The 20,612-nt window shown below is 34.0% G+C and overlaps 1 protein-coding gene across 1 annotated transcript in view; it reads right to left on the reverse strand.

Moving 5' to 3' along the window:
- The window catches only part of TEX15 (testis expressed 15, meiosis and synapsis associated), an 85,271-nt gene that overhangs the window by 7,958 nt on the left and 56,701 nt on the right, over window positions 1-20,612 (reverse strand). Inside the window, exons 4-7 of the mRNA XM_055334670.1 lie at window positions 17,803-18,040; window positions 12,384-12,530; window positions 11,088-11,250; window positions 851-8,223 (exon numbers count right to left, since the gene is read on the reverse strand). Of these exons, the coding sequence (XP_055190645.1) occupies window positions 851-8,223; window positions 11,088-11,250; window positions 12,384-12,530; window positions 17,803-18,040 (7,921 nt within the window). The remainder of the gene's footprint in view (window positions 1-850; window positions 8,224-11,087; window positions 11,251-12,383; window positions 12,531-17,802; window positions 18,041-20,612) is intronic.

Raw genomic sequence — 20,612 nt, forward strand, 5'->3', positions numbered from 1 at the left:
TGTGCATATAGGTTTCTCTTTATTTCTGAACTGAGAAATTCTAAAAAAATTTTAAGAGAAGCCTCTGAGTGTAGGTTGTTAGGTTATATGGGCTCGGGAGCCTAGTTTTACATTTGGGCTTGCCTATTTACTAACCCTGTGACCCTGGGAAAGTAACTTAATGTTTCTATGGATCTGTTTTATACCTTAAGACAGTAATAGTACCTACATCACAAAGATTTTGTGAGATCATTAGAACAGTGCCAGGTACAAAAGAAAATGTTTTCTATGATTTGCTAAATAAAATGTTTAGGTAGGACTTCTTTTAATTCCCTCATAATCATCTATTTAAAAATATCTGTCCTATTTTTCCATGTGGATGATAATGGTCAAGAACACAGGCTCCACTAGCCAGTTTTGAATATTCACTACATTAAGTGTAGCCTTGTTATATAGAGCTACTTAATAAATTACTAACTTACATTCACATTGGATTATCCCTTAAGAAGTTATATAGATTTATATTCTTCTAAGAAATGTTTTCTAAATTAAGTTTTAGTTTAAAGTAGACATCTGCAAGATGTTTCTCATATATAGAATCATATCACTTTAGGTATCAGGAATTCTTTCTTTCCTTTTTTTAAAAAAATAAGCTCTACACCCATTCTGGGGCTTAAGCTCATGACCCAGAAATCAAGAGTTGCATGCTCCATCGATTAAGCCAGCCAGGCACCCCAATCCAGTTCTTTAAATTCATTTGCAAGGCAACAGTCAAAGCATTCTCAATTTTTACCAATCAGAAAACTACCTGTTTGAAGAGATTTGTTTTCAAAAGTAACACTTACACAGGTTTTGTTTTAAAACATGTTACCTTTTGTTTTTTACCGTTGAAAACAGTAGTGTTTTTCTCTTGTTCCTGAGAGTCTTCACATTGGTCTACAGTGGTAGATCGTTTTCTAGAGGAATTTGAAACATTTTTCATTATGCACTCTGAAATTGAGGGCACCTTCATAAAAGTACTAGATTTATTGGTACTCTTCCTAGGTTTTACATGCGTATTTATTTTTTCTTTTCTCTTCAGTGGGAAAGTCTTCTTTCTGTTATGTAGCATTTGGCACAGAATAAAGGAAATGGTTAACTCAGCATTTTTAGCACATATTATCTTCATATGTTCAATAGTTTTCATGACTTTCATAATATGAGCCATTTTCCCTAAATCTTTCTGAGGGGCAGCCATTAGGTTTTTGAGCAGTGTAGAAAACTGATTGTAATTGTATTCTAACTCTGTCATAGTGCTCCCATAATTTATGGATGCTATATATGGCACAAAGTCAATATACGTAGAAACAGAATATTCAGACTTCTTTAGAAGTTTTTTTATTTCTGAAAGTTCTTCAAGTTCTCTTGAGAGCAAATGAAGAGCATATGAGCAATTAACAGCTTCATCATATTTATAAATAATATCCAGATCTTTCTTCAGTTCAGAAATAGCAGTCTCTATGACCTTCCAAAGGCAATCTGTTGAGTTATCTTTAAGAAATGAAAAACAAGTCATTTTTTCTTGGCAGCAAATCAGCTCAGGAAGAAGTGACAAATCAAACCAAAGCATACCTCGAAACCTCTGTTTGTCTAAATTCTTTGCCATTGTGTTTTTAAGAAAGTGAACTGTTTCTGAAAGCATGACAATTTCAATATAGGTTTCAATGGCTGCAGGTTTTAAAATTATAGCCCCATGATTGTGGTTTTTCACCATGTCCAAAACATTTTCTTCTGTGATAAAAATATTATCTATGTTCTCTTCTTGCACCATCTGAAAATATTTTTTTAAAATTTCTAGGTGTTCAGTACATCTCAAAGTGAGTTCCTGTAATTTCTTAGAGTCTGCCAATTCAGCCTGATCCAATATTTCACTAATACAACAGAAATCTGGGTGTGAAGGCAAAGTACTGTTAAACCTACAGTTTTCTATGTTAACTGTAGCTTTGTTTATTAGATCATCTGATGCTCTGGAAGCAATATCTGTATTCTCAAGCTCAATACTGGAAATCTGTTCACTGCTTAAGTCTTTAGACAACATATCATATATGTTTTTCAACTTAGAAAAAGCATACTGATTCATTTTGAGTAGCATTTCTTTATTTTTATTTCCTGAGTAATTTTTGCAGAAAGACTGTCTCCTCTCTTTCCAAACAAGACTTTTTGCAGCATCAAAAAAGATATGTTCCAGACCATAAAGAGATATTTTAATATTTACTGCCTCATTGTTCTTAATAAAATTAACTTTTGAAGAGATCATTTCTATGATAATCCACAAATGGTCTTGTTTTCCTGGACAGGAATCAACTTTAGGAGAGTCCCCATACATACCAATCAGACTTAAAGTACTATTTCTTAAGATTTCTAGGTCTCCTAAACTATCTCCAAAGTTAACTCCACAGGTAAATGGAACAGAGAGAGAAAAGTCAAAGCAATCAGAACAATGCTTCATTATTGCTTCACACTCATTAATCTGTCGTTTGTATTTTAAGAATGCATAGTATGAGTTGTTTTCCCTTTTGGATTCTTCAAACAATTCAATTAATTGATCATGATAGTTTTGCAACTCACAGAATGCATTATATTTTAACCTTCCTTGAAAAGCAGGATAGAAATTGGATTGCTGTTGAAATCCACGTGGTCTACCAAGCAGTTCACCGTACAATGTTTCATCATACCAAAGCAAGCTTCGGAATGTTGGTTCACCTCCTAAGACTCTTTTTTTGTTTTCAATGAACTGAATAGTTTCCATCATCATTTGGAGTTCTACCAAGGCGTCAATAGCACATGGTTTTAATTTGTGTTTGCAATTTTTCCACAGGTTTTGTTCTACCAATAGTTCTCTTGAAATCAGGATTTGTTCAAGAGAACATTCTTGTTTTCTTTCAAAAGCTTCAACAAATAAAGGGAGAATATTTTGACAAGCCTTAGTTTCTTCCTGTAGAATCTGCAAAGATGATGTTTCATCTGCCCTTCTCAAAATCTGAATTAGCCTAGCTATAAGAGCTGAATGATTAGCTGAGCAATGTTTTTCTTTTAATCCGTTCATGTTTGATGTAGTCATCTTCTGAGGAGTAGAGGGTTGGGAGGTTTGAGAGTGCCTATGTAAAGCAGGCCCATGATTCATTCCTATAATGCCTGGTTTGGAATTACAGGCTATTTCTGAATGCAACGCAGAGTCAGAATGAGAGTCATTACTAACTTTAACTCCCCCTTCTTTCTCTCTTTTGCTAAGATGATTAGAAATTGGGTTATTCAAAGAGACTACTGCCTCAGTAATATCTTCAAGGCTTAGATGAGAATCAATCACGTTATTTCTAATTCTTTTCTCACTTAAGTAGGAGGATTCTTCTAAGATCTTATTCTTTTGATTTTTGTACTCTGTCTTAGCAATGGATCCTTCAGTCAAGCTTTTTCTATGAAGTGAATCTTTTGCTTTTTCTGCTTGTGTAGTTTTCCACATTGTTCTGGCCTGAATGTCTGTCTTTGCCATACATTTTTTTGAAGAAGAATCCTTTACATTATCTTTTAAGGGCAAAGAACTATCACTGAAAAATAGCTTCTTCATTGTATTTTTCCTGTAACTTTTACCTTCTTCAGTTACGGATTTAAGACCCAACTTAGGATTCTCAAGAACATTTGATTCATTCCCATCTATATGGAAGCAATGACTTGAAGAGCATTGTTCTGCCTTTAGAAGCTCTTTTCCACCACATTCTGGCTGACAGTTTGGTACATTGGTGGATGTTGCAAAAGAATCTTTAGCAAAAATTCTCTGTTTATCCAAATAAGATTCTGAAGATTCTACTTCATTGTCTGTCACTGGAGTAGTTGGTAACAACTGAGGAACACTGTTGTATTTTTTGTGGCTTATCAGAGTTAGATTTAATGGGTCCATAAGGAAGTCTTCTGTAATAATGCCTGGTTTGGAGCTCTGATTAGGAGCTGTCCATTCTTCCATAGGAAAATTTACTTCCAGGTTTCCTTTATAACCAGATAAAATAAGGTTATCTGGTTTATAGATATCAACGTTTAAAAAGTGCTTCACATTTGATTCCAAAACTGAAATAACTATGTCAGTTTTTACCTTTGTGTGTGTTATACAAGTTGCATCATAATTTTTGTCTCTGCTAAAACTTACATTGTTTTCTTTTATGTTACTTAAAGATACTGAATTACTCTTATTTATTACTTTATTAGTCTCAGAATGGCTTTCTTTCATTGTATCCTTAATTTTATGATTTGCTGAATGGTTCCCAGGCTTTTCATATTTACTGATGTTAGATAAAAACTTTATGCCAATTTGATTTTCTTTTTTAGTTAGTTTCTCATCTGGGCAGGGTGGGGAAAACAGGCACCCAGTTTTTCCAGAAAATGTCTGAAGTTCTGATGATCTTAGATTTCCCATACTGCTCTTGTTATAAGTTGACCAACTTGTACTTTGGGGTGTAGAGCACAGGGCTAACTGTGATTCAGGATATTCATGATCACAAAATTCTCTTACATGAACAGTGGTGTGACTGGAGACACTGCTGGCCACATTTGTGTTAGAAAGACACTCTGTGATTCTCTCTCTACTTGCTTGGTAAGACTTGTGCTTTGATACATGAGTTAATGATTTATTCACTTCAAATCCTAAAGCCCTTTTCTCTCTTGGCTTGTCGTATTTTCTTTTTGACAAAAAATGTTTAGTAGAATAATATCGTCTTTCAGACACAGAGCTATAACCTTGAAGGTCACAACTTTCCCAGAAATTATTGCATATTATTGCATATGATTTTGGTAATGGGCCTTTTCTTTTCTCTCCTACTTTAGCTATAAGTTGCAAAGATGTGTGAACTCTCCTATGAGCTTTTTTTAAGTGAAGAACAGCTCTGTCAAGTTTTCTGGAAAGACGTTTGCTTTTGCATAAAGATGCTTCAGTATTTAGAATATCCAGGACACTCTTAATGTGTTTTTCTGACTTTGAAAAGGTTTTAATTCGTCCTTGGGATAATGAAGAAAAACATTCAAATGAATCTTGACTGGTTAGCCTCCTCCTCTTGCCATAAATTTCATGATTTCTTAAATCCTTACGTGCCATATTCTCATCCTTAAAAGGCACACGTGGTTTTCTTTTGCTAATTTTTGATTCTGTGTCCTTTTTACTTCTAGTATCATTACAATTAGTTTTTGACTTTGTCAAGGAATATCTGCTTTCATTATTTAATGTTGTGACATTAGAGGGTTCACTAAGCAAAGGTCCACTGTTTTGTTTTTCAGAAGCATGATTCCCTTGTGTATTATGATTCACGTCAAGAGAATGCGAGATTTCAGATTTACTCACCAGTCCTGATTCTTGTCTTGTATTACCAAATTCATCTTCAAGTGAATAACCTGAATTTTCACCAGAACACTGGGAATACATTTCAAATCCTGGCACTTTCCCCTCCTTGTTTATTTCTGGTTCTGTGGTTTTAGTTATGTTTTTGCAAAACTTATCTTTCAATGCAAGGGATTCAGAAGTGGGACTGAATCCTGGCAGAAATATATTAGTGATTCTCACTTGTAAATCTGGAAGTAAAATTGGATTGCAGAGTTCTGCTTTGTTTTTTTGTATAGAGGAATAAAGACAATTACTTTTCTCAGAGTAACGTTGATCATTATTCTCCCTTCTTTTGGAGCTTTTCAAAACTTCCCTCTCCCCATTATTACTTCCCAACAGACCTTCCCAATCAATACGAGACTTTAGAGCTTCAAATGAGGCCCTAAATTCTTCATACAGAACATTTCCATGGCTAGGAGGATCTTGTTGAATTAGAAAAGCATCATTACACTGTTCTGATCCTACTTCAATCTTATTTTCCACTTCAAAACTTTGAAGAACTGAGCTGTCACTTATTGACTGATGAAATGACTCATGTAATTTATTGTCATCTATATCCATTTCACAGTCAGAAACCTTATGTTTTACTAACAAATCAAAATCTAGACTCTCAGAACAAGCCTCTTTAATCTGGTATCTTTGGTGATCTTCATGATTTGTGCCTAATGTAGGCACCATACTACCACCTATCTGTACTGCAGCATTTGAGGCTACATGCACTGAAGACTCTGCAACTTGGGGAAATGTTATGGAAGTCAAGTGCTCTACACTTCTGCCTATATTTTGAGTATCTTTTTGTTTTATGGCAGTGACAGTATCTTCACTATCTAAAAATGTAGCTTCTGTTGATATGCATTTTTCTCCTCCAGTCAAATTAAATGTACAAAATTCTTCAGAACTCAAAATTTCTACATTATTGTAATTTTTATTCTCCTTTCTTTCATCTATATTGGCATAATTTTTGTTTGTATGAGAACCCTGCTTCTCATCTCCACATATATCTACTCTGTTGTTTTCTGTAGACAAAGCAGTGTTTTCCTCTTTAGTCTCATTTTCATTTTCTTTATCATGATCTCCTTGTTCTTTGAAATCAATATTCAGGTGTATATCATTGTGCAACTCTGCATTACATGACAAAGTATGACTTTGACCTTTACCAGCAATTTGAAAAGTTTCTTTGCAGTCTCTCTGCATGTTCTCCAATGACATGCAATCATTTTCATTTTTCCTATGGACATAGATATGTTCTCTAGATACGCTGCAATTTGAATTGTCATGAGTTGTTTTAATGTCAAGAGATGAAATAACCCCATCAATTGGCAGTTCTTTGGCCTGGGGAATATCTTTTGCTTCCTGGAAAGCATTAGTCATAATGCTAACACAGTTCTCATTTGGTTTTTCCAATTTTAGTTCCATTAGTTTTTGAGAAACTGCAAAACTTGTATGAATGTTATCTTCATACTCCAAAGAAGGTTGAGGATGCTTTTGTGAAAGGGTTTCTGTTCTTGGAGTAAGATTACTTTGTAATTCCAATGCTAGATGGTCTAACTTATATTTATCCTTTGTGGCAGATGTGGAAGATTTTGGTATTTCTAATTCTTGTGTAATTAATATTTGATCAGAATTTTTCCCAAAAGAATCATGACTCTCATCCCCTTTGCATTCTTGGTACAAAGAAATGTAATTATCTATTGGACTGATTTTTGCTTCAGTTTCTTTCCATAAAATCTGCTTTTCTCCATGCCTGGAATTATCTTCTGGGCCAATGAAGTCTCTCATTTTTTCAATGTTTTGAATGTACCCATCTATGTTTTCCTTCCTTTGGAGAGGCAAAACTGTAGACATTTGCTGACCAGTCTGACATACAGTTTCTGAATTAGAAAACCATGATTTCTGAGAGATGTGAGTGCTGTACCCTCTTATACAAGTATTCACTGATTCATAAGAGTTATGTGGTTCATCTTTTTCATCAATTAAAAGTGGGATGTTGCTTCTCTGTTGGGATCTTTGGACTTCTCCCTCACTGTGTTTTTGGTTTTCAACTTCTGAAACTACGTTTGGCAAACACATTGGGGAGGAAAAATTGTCTTGGCCCTTACACTGTCCTGCCATTTTATTGGGAGTTGTATAATTATAGCTCTGAAAGTCCAAGTTGTGCGCCTGTGACTGTGAATTGTCAAGAGAAATTTTGAAGCAAGGGGTGTCCAAACAACTATTAAGAACAGAATGATCACCAGCCACAATTTCAGATGAGGAGGCAGAATTATTTGGCATCGATGATAGGTTTATTCCTGAATTAACAAAATCTAAACTCTTCTCAAGTGGCAAAATCTCATTTAAGCCTGCAATATTATTATGTTTTTCAATGCTTTCTTCTCTTCTCATCAGTCTTGGGTCTTTAATGAGTTTTGAAGTAATAACTGTGCTTGAGCCAGTATTGTTACGAAGGGGAAAAGCAGCAGAAAGACCACTTAAAACATTTGTAAAATGTGTCAAATTTAACATGAGGTCACCATTAACACTTTCTCTGGTACCACTGGGAATAAATGAAAGACTTGAATCACATATATGTACTTGAGACGTGTCTCTACATTCTGCTAAATTGTGCTCCTTCTGCCCATTGTATGTTTCATGTATAGAAATGTTTCCATTTTGCACATTTCCATAGGTATTTGAAATATTTGCGTTGGAAGGATTTATCTCTGCATTTAGTACACTGCAAGAACAGTTTTCCGGAACAAATGGATCTACAGGTTTCCTGAAATGCTCAAAGATGACAGTAGCATCTTTTCCTTTTCCAATTCTTTTGGCCACTGTACAGTTATTCAGAGAGCATGTTCTTTCTGTGGAAATGATAAAAAAAATAAGAAAAAAAAGGAAGGAAAGGATTTCTACATTCAATTCTTAATGTAAGTAAACTATGTCACAGTGGTTTTAACTGAAAGTTCATTAAATAACCTAATGATGATTAAGGAAGGTCTCATCAGAAAAAAGGAGAGAAGAGGATGAATGACAAATCATACAATAGAAATGATGCGACGTGAAACTCTGTCCTACAGACCTTACTAAAAAAAGTATTTGCCATAAAATTTTTTGAATTCTGACAAATACAAAGAAAGAGAAAAATTAAAAAGGAATAAAAACATGTTGCTCAAAGACCTCAAAGACTAGGTATTTCTTGTATTAATTTCCTATATTCAGATACCTAATAATAGAATCTTCATATTAATAAGGCAAAAATGTCTTCCTTTCATCTATTGTTACCTTGCTTTTCTCTTTGTCAGGAGAGAAGAAAAACAGAAAAGGGGAATGAGGTGGGGAAACAGGGGAAAAGAGCAAAAAGGGTCCATAAAATCCTCCTGAGGAGCAAAAGCACTACCCCTGCTCCATAGTGAAATAGGTATTTCTGCAAATAATATATATAGATAAAAATCTGGAAAATGGAATCAAATTTTCTAATTTATAAGATTTCATTCCTACAATTGCATAAAGAACTAAATGTAATAACAAAGGAACTTGTAAAAATACATATTTACCAAATAAAACATTCACAAAGCATTCATAGGTAATACCAAAAAAAAAAAAAACCCATAATGTTGAGAAATTGATGGTGAGATTTATGACATATGTGAAACTATAATCATATTATTGGGATGTATCATGAGATTCTATATCACAATATATTGAAAGATAGCTTTGTTGAAGACTTCTACATTATATAACCACTTGTAATTATACTTTTTAATTATAGTAAGCTATAGTAGAAGTATGACCATAATAAAGATGTATTCTTGAGAGTAGGAGATAAAGTGGACAAAAAATTAGAAATCAGTAACAGAAAAAACTGGGAAATTCACATATACATGGAAGTTAAATAACATGTCTCTAAGAAAACCAATGGGACAAATAAAAGGAAAATTGGAAAATATTTTGAGATGAATGAAAATGAAGATGAAGATACAACATAAACTTATGGGAAGCAGCTAGAACAGTACTTTCAAGGAAATACATATATTATCAGAGAGGCAAGATCTCAAAGCAATACCCTAACCCTCCACCTTAAGACACCAGAAAAAAGAGCAAACTAAACCCAAAGCCAAAAAAGGAGGGAAATAAATAAAGAAAATTTTTGAAAAGGAGGAAAATAAAGGAGGAAGTAAATTTAACAAAAGCAGCATAAAACTTACACCCTGAAAACCTTTACTTCACATTCACTGGGCTGGCTATTAAGAAAAAGTCAGATAATAACATAGGAAGTGGACAATCCTAACACTTATACACTCCTGGTGTGAATGCAAATGGTGCAGCCATTCTGGAAAACAGTTTGGCAGTTCTTTAAATGGTTAACATAGTGTCATTATATGACCTAGCAATTCCAACCCTAGGTATATACCAAGAGAAATGTGAACACATGTTTATACCAAAATTTGTACAAGAATGGTCATAGCAGAATTATTCATAATTGCCAAAAGATGAAAACAACCCAAACAACCTTCAACTGAATATAGTGTATCTATTCAATGTAATATTATTCCACGAAAAAGAATGAAGTATTAATTCATATTACAATATGCAAGAACCTTGAAAATACTGTTACGTGAAAAGTCACTAGTCACAAAAGGCCACTTCACATATCTATGATTTCCTTTATATTAAATGCCCAGAATAGGCAAATACAGTTGATCCTTGAATAATATGGGTTTGAACTGTGTGGGTCCACTCATTCATGCATTTTTTTCAATTAATATATTGGAAAATTTTTTTGAGATTTGCCACAATTTAAAAAAACTCACAGATGAACCATGTAGCCTAAAAATGCCAGTAAAAATTAAGAAATAGGTATTATTATAAGAATACAGTATATTGAATATATAACTACAAAGAATGTGTTAATCAACTGTTTGTGTTCTGGGTAAGGCTTCCAGACAACACAAGGCTATTAGCAGTTAGGTTTTCAGAGAGTTGAAAGTCATACATGGATTTTTTGACTGCAAGGGGGTTGGTACCTCAAATTTCCATGTTCAAGGGTCAGCTATACATAAAGACAGAAAGTAGATTAGTGACTGCTTAAGGGCAAGGGACTGAGAGGAAAGAGATAAGATAGCTTTCTAAGAGCACATAGTTCTTTTTTTTTTTTTTTTTACACAGTTTCTTTTTAAGATGATGATGATAACATATTACATTCTGTAAGCTAGCAGAAACAAAAAATGTTTTAAAAAGTATGTGTTGGCAAGGATATAAAGTAATTATGTAACCTGATGCAGTTGCTTCTGAAAACTAGTTGATATCCTCTTTGGATTAAGTTGCACATTTCTGATGTAGATATTTAATACTCTATACACATATGCACTGAGACACATAAATGTTTAAAACAGCAATGTTTGCAATATGAGGAAAACTGACAACTATCCACATATCCCCAGAGAAATAGTGTATAGTCAACAAACAAATGGAATAATACGTGTGAATACATATGTATGAATGAAAAAACTACAAGTATACCTAACAGCATAGAACCACACAAACATAATACTGGGCAAAAGCAGTCATAAAAAATATCTGCATTATAATTCTACATACATTAAATAAAAAATAGGTTAAAGCACAACTATTTTGCTTACATATTCATAATGTATTCAAAAATAATACTCAGAAGTTCTAAGACATGCACAAATGCTAGTGAAACAGAATAATAGATGTATCTTACCAGCCCTCTTAGGAAATCCGCTTGAGAGGAATCTCAAAGATGTCATAAGGTGCCCATTATCTATTTTTTGGCCAATAAATTTTACTGTTACTATTGCATATGGAAGACATTGCCTAGGTTTATCTACTGGCTTTGAAAGAACATTGTATTCATAGAAGTATACCTGAAAGATAAAGAAGGGGAAAAAAAGAACATTTTAAAGCTAATTAGTGTTAGCAGAATTGGATATGCTCATATTTTTTATTTATTTTTATTTATTATTATTATTATTTTAAAGATTATTTACTATAGACATAGAGACAGAGAGAGACAGAGAGAGAGAGAGAGAGAGAGAGAGAGGGAGGCAGAGACACAGGCAGCGGAATAAGCAGGCTCCATGCCAAGAGCCCGATGTGGGACTTGATCCTGGGACTCCAGTATCGCACCCTGGGCCAAAGGCAGGCGCTAAACCACTGAGCCACCCAGGGATCCCCTGCTCATATTTTTTAAAAGCTGTGTGACTGCATGATATTTATTCACTGGCTTCTATATACCTGCCGCTTCTCCTCATTCTTCAATCCTAGTTTTTTTAAAACTATAAATTTTTCTGCCAACCACACATATTTTCCTTGGTAGGGTATCAGTGTGGGCAGCAGCAGAAACGATCTGTTTTTGAACAAAAAAGTATTTTTCTATTAAAAGTTCAATGTTTTGCATATGCTGTGAACACCTGTACTGTTTTAGTTGGAAGAAAACGTCAATTAGAAAAATAACAATAGCTCAATACATTTTACATGTGGGAGCATATATATACTTCTAGAAAATTTATCTTCATTTAATCATATATATGATGATGATATTCAATGTTTATTACATATAATTTAATCTTCTATAGAAGAAGAAGGGTCTACTGTTTCAGCAATTTATGATAGAAAATTAATGTTTCATGCATAATGAACACATTAAGTCTTTCTCCTATTGCAAAGTAGAGAAAATCAATAACATTATTTCAAAATAGCTTTTTATAAAAAAGTTGTCATGTTTTGCAAGTTAGGAATTAATCTATGGAAGAAATAAAAAAAAGAAAGCAGTCACTGTATTTCTGAACATAGTTAAATGCAAATTTGGAAACTTTTTTACTAACATTCCTAGATCACAAATATTAATACAACTTATACTAATTATTTACAGTCTTATTATAGTGAATAAATTAAGAGATTTTCATTTAATATTCTGAGAAGTTGTTTTAAGTCATGTATCATACAGAGTGAAGCATGTCACTTTCAAGTAGTCAAATGACCTAAAAAGTTAACATACTGCTGAATTGTAGGCTTGTAACTCGATGGTATCTTTCAGAGAAGGTACACTTCTTGACATATGGCAATCAAAATTAGGAGAAGGATCCAAAGAAACTTTGTTTTTACACACTGAAGGCTGAATTTTCTTCACCTTTCCAAAGAGAACCTAAAAAAAAAATTAGGCAAAAAGAAGGTCCATAAAAATACACCAGAACATTTTAAACTCTCATGCTAGAACACAAAGTAAGGCTAACTCTTTTTTTAAGGAAAAAAGTACAAATGGAGAGAGAATCCATGTCCCAGATGACTAGGATAAATTATAATCATGTCAATTCCCTTTCTAAATTAAACTCTAATACTCTAGTAATTGTAATTAAAATTTTAGAAAATAGGGGCAGCCCTGGTGGCTCAGTGGGTTTAGTGCCGCCTCCAGCCCGGGGCGTGATCCTGGAGACCTGGGATCGAGTCCCACATCAGGCTCCCTGCATGGAGCCTGCTTCTCCCTCTGCCTGTGTCTCTGCCTCTCTCTCTCTGTGTCTCTATAAATTAATAAATAAAATGTTAAAAAAATTTTTTTAGAAAATCTATTTGTAGAAATGAATTTTAGTCTAAAAACTTATCTAAAGACTAAACAAAATAGAATAGCTTAGAAGGGTCATCTGGGTGGCTCAGTGGTTGAGTGTTGCCTTCAGCTCAGGGTGTGATCCTGGAGTCCCAGATCGAGTCCCACACTGGGATCCCTGCATGGACTCTGCTTCTCCCTCTGCCCATGTCTCTGCCTCTCTCTCTCTGTAAAAAAGAATAGCTTAGAAAATTTGGAAAAAAATTTTTAGAAAAAAATGTTGGGTCAGAGATAAGAGAATGATGGAACAGGGCAGGTGACTTACACTTCCAAGGTACTAAATTTTTTTGTTTTCTTTTAATTTTTTGAGAGATTGAGATAGGAGGGCGGGGGAGAGAGAGAGAGAAAGAGAGAGAATCCTATAGAGCCTGATGCAGGGCTCGATCTCAGGACAACTGAGATTATGAAATGCACCCAAATCAAGAGTCAGACACTTAGCCAACTGAGCCTCAGGCACTCCTAAATATTTTTTAAAAGGATGGTACTACAAGAAGCGGGGGGGGGGGGGAATGAATAAAATAAAAAGCCTCAGGTAAATCCAAGCATCTGTAAAAATATAGTATGTTTAAAGTACCATTTGAAATAAATGAAGCAAAAACATTCAATAAATGGTGTGAGACCAATGAAAATAATTAAATTCCCTTCTTAATATATAGACCAAAATAGGTGCCAAACAAGTTAAATATTTAGTGATGCAAACACTGTAGAAAGAAATATGTCACATGTATCTAATCTAAAAGTGAGAATTCTTTTCTAAGCATATGTGCCAAGAACCCATAAACCAAAACCATGAAATTGTAAGGCATTTCAAAACATTTGTACATCAAAAACAAATGAATGTACTAAAAGACAACCTACTGAACGGGAGAAAATGTTTGCAAATGACATATCCAATAAAGGGTTAGTATCCAAAATTTATAAAGAACTTATAAAACTCAACACTCGAAAAACAATCCAGTTAAAAAATGGGCAGAAGACATTAACAGACATTTCTCCAAAGAAGACTTACAGATGGCCAACAGACATATGAAAAGATGTTCAACATCACTCATCACCAGGGAAATACAAATCAAAAAAAAAAAAAAAAAGAAATACAAATCAAAACTATCACCTCATACCTGCCAGAATGTCTAAAATAAAAAACTCAAAAATCAAGTGTTGGTAAGGATGTGGAGAAAAAGGAATCCTTGTACACTGCCTGTGGGAAAGCAAACTGATGCAGCCACTGTAGAAGAGATATGAGGTTCCACAAAAAAATTAAAAATAACACTACCCTATGATCTAACTATTGCACTACTGGGTATTTACCCAAAGAATAAAAAATATTTATTCAATGGGATATAGGCACCTCTCTATTTACTGCAGTATTATTTGTAACAGCCAAACTATGGAAGCAACCCAAGTGTCCAACGATAAATAAAGATTTGGTGTATATATACAATTGAATATTATTCAGCCATAAAAAAAAGAATGAAATCTTGCTATTTATAACAATATGGATGGATCCAGAGCATATAATGCTAAGTGAAATAAGCCAAAGAATTTCACTCAATTGTGGAATTTAAGAAACAAAAGAGCAAAGGGAAAATTGACAGGAATGCCTCACTGGCTCAGTTGGCAGAACTTGTGACTCTTGATCTCAGGGTCATGAGTTCAAGCCCCATACTGGGTATACAGTCTATGAGAGAGAGACAGAGAGAGAGAAGAGAGACAAACCAAAAAAACAGACTCTGAACTATAGAGAACAAACAGTTATCAGAGAGGGGGCGGATGGGTGAAATAGGTGAAAGGGATTAAAAAAGATGTGTACTCACATCTTTTCTCAGGGGGGTGGTGTATGGTGCCCAAACACAGGGCTGGAACTCATGATCCTGAGATCAAGACCTAAGCTGAAATCAAGTCAGATGGTTAACCAACTGAGCCACCCAGGTGCTCCAAGAGTACACTTATCTTGATGAACACTGAGTAATATATGGAACTCAGGAATCACTACACTGTACACGTGAAACTAAAATAACACCGTATGTTAACTATCCTGGAATTAAAATTTTAAAATAAATAATAATAAAATAAAGTAAGACTATGATGTATCACATATATATTAATCTGGATCAGGGTGAAGATAATGGCATTGAGTAGGATATAGTGAGGAATACTTATGTGGCTGTGTTTGGAAAACAAACAAGGGGTGCCTGAGTGGCTCAGTTGGTAAAGTGTCTGCCTTTGGCTCAGGTCATGATCCCAGGGTCCTAGGATCTAGCCCCACGTTGGCTGTGTGCTCAGCACAGAGTCTGCTTGTCTCTCTTCCTCTGCTCTTTCCACTCTCCCTGCTTGTACACTCACTCTCTTTCTCAAATAAATTAAATCCTTAAAAAAAAAAAAAAAAACCCAAACCACAAACATAATTAACTGGTAAAAAATAAGGGAAAAGAAAGTACAATTAATATGACAAGTACACATTTTAATTAAAGTCAGCAATTCTATTAGTGTTATTTTTCAATATAACAATAATACATTCACTCAAAATTAAAAATACTAAATGCAATGTGATATACTGCATTTGGGTACTGAAGAGAAAAAAATAGTAGAAAAACTGGCAAAAGCCAAATAAACTCTATAGTTAACGGTACTGTACCAAAGTTAGTCTTTTCATTTTATTATTTTAATTTTCTTACTGAAATATAATTGACATATATGATGCTACTTTCTTAGTTTTGACAAATGTGCCATAGTGATATGAAATGCTAACATTAGGGGGACACTGAGTGAACTGTATACAGGAACTTTCTGTACTACCTTTAACTTCTCTGTAAAATTTAAATTCATTCCAAAATGAAAGTTTATTTTTCTAAAAAAGAAAATATTAAGTGATAAAATATAATTCAAAGTATATTCAAAATATACTTTAATGAATGGATAATAACTGGGAAAGGATATAAATAGACAACTATATTTTTAAATTTTTAAGTAGGCTCCATGACCAGTGTGGGACTTGAACTCATAACCCTAAAATCAAGAGTCACACACTCATATATTATTAAGGAATATATGTAGAATGCTTAAACTCAGCAGTAACTATGAAAAAAAAATGGAACCAACAATGAGAATTAAATTACATTTAAGACTGGTAAAGATTATTAAAAAAGTATAATATAACCTTTCTCAGGACAACTGGGCATTACATACCGAAAGCTATGAAAGTATATATAGCTTTGGTTCCTAATCTGATTTCTAGGTAGGAATTAATCAATTAATTCTTAGCAAATAACCACAGTTGTGTGTAAAATACCTACAAGGATGAACAAAGTAGTAATTAAAAGTACAAAACAAAAAAAATAAAACAATTTATAACCTCAAATTAAAAAATTTGTTATGCAGATTTATGGTAGAGCTATATAGTAGTTAGTTATTCAAAAGACTATTAGAGGGGCACCTGGCTGGCTCAGCTGGTAAAGTGTGTGACTACTGATCTTGGGGTTTTAAGTCTGAGCTCCATGCTGGGTGTAGAGATTTTACTTAAAAAAAAAATTAAACAACAACAACAAAAGGCTATTGGAGAAGAATACTTATTTAATACAATGAAAACTCTGTCTTATAATCAGTGAAAAAAAAGTTAAACAGTATATAAAGAATACATTTTAATTACCATTATACATGCATATCTATCTATATATACAAGACTACAGATATATAAAAAATTAACTGTGGTTATTAACGGGCTTTTTGGAATTTTTTAGTATGCATCAAATTTTCTAAAATGATTATGTATTACTTTTTAATATAAAAATAAATTATGCTTTATGAATTTGATAATATTTGAGACCTTCCAATGGAAGCAATGGTTTTATGTATACACATCTTATGTTATAAACCTGAGGATCCTGCCTACCTACTGTGATTTTAGTAGTCCTGACAAAGCTACAATAAAACTTTATAGGGCAGCCCCGGTGGCGCAGTGGTTTAGCGCCGCCTGCGGCCCAGGGCATGATCCTGGAGTCCCAGGATAGAGTCCCACATCGGGCTCCCTGCATGGAGCCTGCTTCTCCCTCTGTCTGTGTCTCTGCCTCTCTCTCTCTCTCTGCATCTCTATGAATAAATAAACAAAATCTTAAAAAAATAAAACTTTAAAAAAGTGTGTCTTAAACACACTTATTGGTGCTTAAGATTTGGTAAGACTTTTTTTTTTCCTCAATTTTGGGTAATTTTGGACTTTCAGAAAAGTTGTGAAACTTTTCAGAGGTCCTATATACCTGTATCCAGGTTTTCTTAAAGTTAACATCTTTCATAAGCATGGCAAAATGATCAAAACTAAGAAACATTGCTATGTTGTAACCTGAAACTAATGTAACACTGTATGTCTATTACATTTCAATAAAAAATTAAAACAAAAAGAAATTAGCATTGTATAATACTATTACCTAAAATAAAGAATAAGAGCTTAGTAACTAGCTTAAGGCAGAATTACTATAACCAATGTTTTGGAGAAAAATACTTAAAATACTCTAGTATTCATTATAGTCTGAACAAAAGAGAGAGAGACGAGTCATTTAAGACAGAAAAAAATATAAATTGGAAAGACAAAGATGATAATGGCTGTATTTAATTAGTTGGAGTTTTGTTTTATGCTGCATACCCAACTAAAGTCAGAAATAGGGGAAAATTCCAAATCATCATGATGATGAAAGTAATATATGTATTATTTATTTTATATAATGCAACTTAAAAACACTAATAATTCATACTGAAAGGACAATATGTTTCAGGTCAATTTAAAGCAACTGAATATAATATTTAGTATTTGTTTTATGCTACCCACCTTAAAAATTATAATACTTTCTACAGTAATGCTTCTACTATGAGCATAATTCAAAGCAACATCAACATGTCTAAACATGTAAGTTCCAAGAAGAGGATTTCCTAGTATCTTCAACGTAGATGTTCTGGTACTTATCCCATTTTGATATATTTCAGCCACATCATTCTGAGAAAGTGCTAAAAAGCAGAAATGTTCTTCAAGTTCTCTGCCATGTCTTCCACTCTCACGCATCTCTGACCTAAGGAAAAACAAACTGTGTATAGTTAAATGAGAATATTAACAGAATTTTCAAGGAGAAGGTAAATACTTCAGATTACAACAGTTAGAAAACAAGACAACTATTGATAACATTCAGAAGCATCATTATCTTATAATAACAAGTGAGGCTGAAAATCATCTAAAGAAAGAATTCAAGAAGTAGATAACTACTCATCCAGAATTATGGACTACACTCGGTAGAGGCCAGTGATAATAAGGGCTAACATTTCCTGAATGCTACTAATATACCTAGCACACTAATTTTTTTGAAATTTTTATGAATTTTCCAAAAATTGCTATTGTTATTATTTTATTGTTGTTATAGCCATTTTCCCCCTCATCTTCCTTGCCTCTGTTATACTCCTTTTTAAAATGAGGAATATTAAGTTCAGAGAGTGTAACTTGCCAAAACAGCAAGGTGACAGAGTTGGAATTATGTATGTGAACTTTTGCTCATTAAGTTCCAGAGCTCAAGTTATTCTTTTTTTTAAAGACTACTTATTCATGAGAGACATGGAGAGAGAGAGGCAGAGACACAGGCAGAGGGAGAAGCAGGCTCCCTGCGGGGAGCCCGATGTGGGACTCAATCTCCGGACCCCAGGATCATGACCTGAGCCAAAGGCAGACACTCAACCACTGAGTCACCCAGGCGTTCCTCAAGTTCTTATTTGTGCTATGGATTAAAGAACATGCATTTCTTAAATAAATATATAGAGAGATACATACATGGTAAATTATTAGGGACATTCTCTATTTTTCAGGGATCCAGGTAATAGCTGGAAGAAACAAGCTAGGATTTGATTACAGAGTACTCCTATCACAGAAGTAAGGAAATTATGAATCATCCTCAGAAAAGAAGTACACACACTTATAATCTGAAGTACACACTCTTCAAATTTTATATTCCATAACAAGAACCACTTAACTGTATAAGACATATACCCCAAATAGCAGATTAGACAGGGAATCTACATAGTAGCAGCAATGTCTGCCATACTAGGTGATATAGTAGAGAGGTCGATCACTAGAATAGGACAGAAATGTGATTCCAAATGATTGTGGGCAGTGGAGAATTTCAGAACCTAGAAAGTAACGTGTATACAACAAAAGGAAAACTGTTCTTGAATACCACATGCTACCAATATTTGTTGTTTCCTGGAATACCACTCACAGAGTTTGTATAAATTACACTAAGCACATCAGCATATTAGTATCTATTTTATTTGCATGAGTAACTTAATGTTTACAGTATACAGGGCCACAAAACACAGGGCAACAGGTACAAGGAAGACTAACTGATTAGGGACACCTGGGTGGCTCAGTGGTTGAGTGTCTGCCTTTGGCTCAGGGCCTGATCCCAGAGTCCCAGAATCGAGTACCCCATCGGGCTCCCTACAGGGAGCGTGCTTCTCCCTCTGCCTGTGTCTCTGCATCTCTCTGTGTGTCTCTCATGAATAAATGAATAAAATCTAAAAAAAAAAAAAAGACTGATTAGATCATGACCATTTTGTCCTGTTCCCGGAAATGTCAACCTTAACTCTGAACTCCACATATCGTTATCTCCTGCTCTTGCTTACAACTTAACATCAGTAATTCTACGAACTACTAAGATATCAATGTCGATAAGGTCTAATTATTACAGAATAATTAGAGTACTTTCTCAACTAGTTTTCCCTAAAATCTGGAAAAGTATTAACTTTCTGAGCATGCCTAGGAGGAATTCCAATATGACAGTACTAACAACAACAGCTCAAAGTTTGGGGGGAAGGAAGGAAAATGTTCATTGTTGCAAGGTTCTTACATTACACATGCATATGACATTACATGAAGGTACACTGTGTGTAAACCCTAGAGCAAGGATTTTCAACAGTGGCACACACCATTAACATTTTGGGCCAAATAATTCTTTGTGTTATCCAGTCATCTTACTGGCTTAGCACTATATCCTCTTAAAGGAGTGACTAAAATGTAATTATAACTTAATAAAGATTTGACCCAGAGCTCCAAAAACCTTTTTAAATTAAAGTAGAAAATATTCTCTGAGTTTTATATTAGTAATAAAACTGAATATGCTCTTGTTTTCAGAATAACACTTGAAAATCATTTAGGACTAAATATGATTTAGATAAAAGTGAGCAATAAAAAATTATCCTTTAGAAGTTTTAAAATATTCTAATTACAGTGTAGTTAACATACAGTGTTATGTTAGTTTCCGGTGTATAATATAATGATTCAACGATTCCATATATTACTCAGTGCTTGTCAAGGTAAATGCCTCTCTTTTTTTTAAAGATTTAAAAAATTTATTCATGAGAGAAAGAGGCAGAGACGCAGGCAGAGGGAGAAGCGGGCTCTCTGTGAGGAGCTCAATGAGATCCTGAGTTGAAAGCCAACGCTCAACCACTGAGCCACCCAGGCGTCCCATAAGTGTAACCTTAATCCCCTTTGCCTAGTTCATCCATCCCCTCCAGTAACCATCTGTTCTCTATAGTTCAGAGTCCATTTTTTGCTTCTCTTTTTTCCTTTGTTCTTTTGTTTTGTTTCTTAAATTC

This window comes from Nyctereutes procyonoides, unplaced genomic scaffold (genome assembly GCF_905146905.1).
Source record: "Nyctereutes procyonoides isolate TBG_1078 unplaced genomic scaffold, NYPRO_anot_genome, whole genome shotgun sequence".
Classification (NCBI taxonomy): Eukaryota; Metazoa; Chordata; class Mammalia; order Carnivora; family Canidae; genus Nyctereutes; species Nyctereutes procyonoides.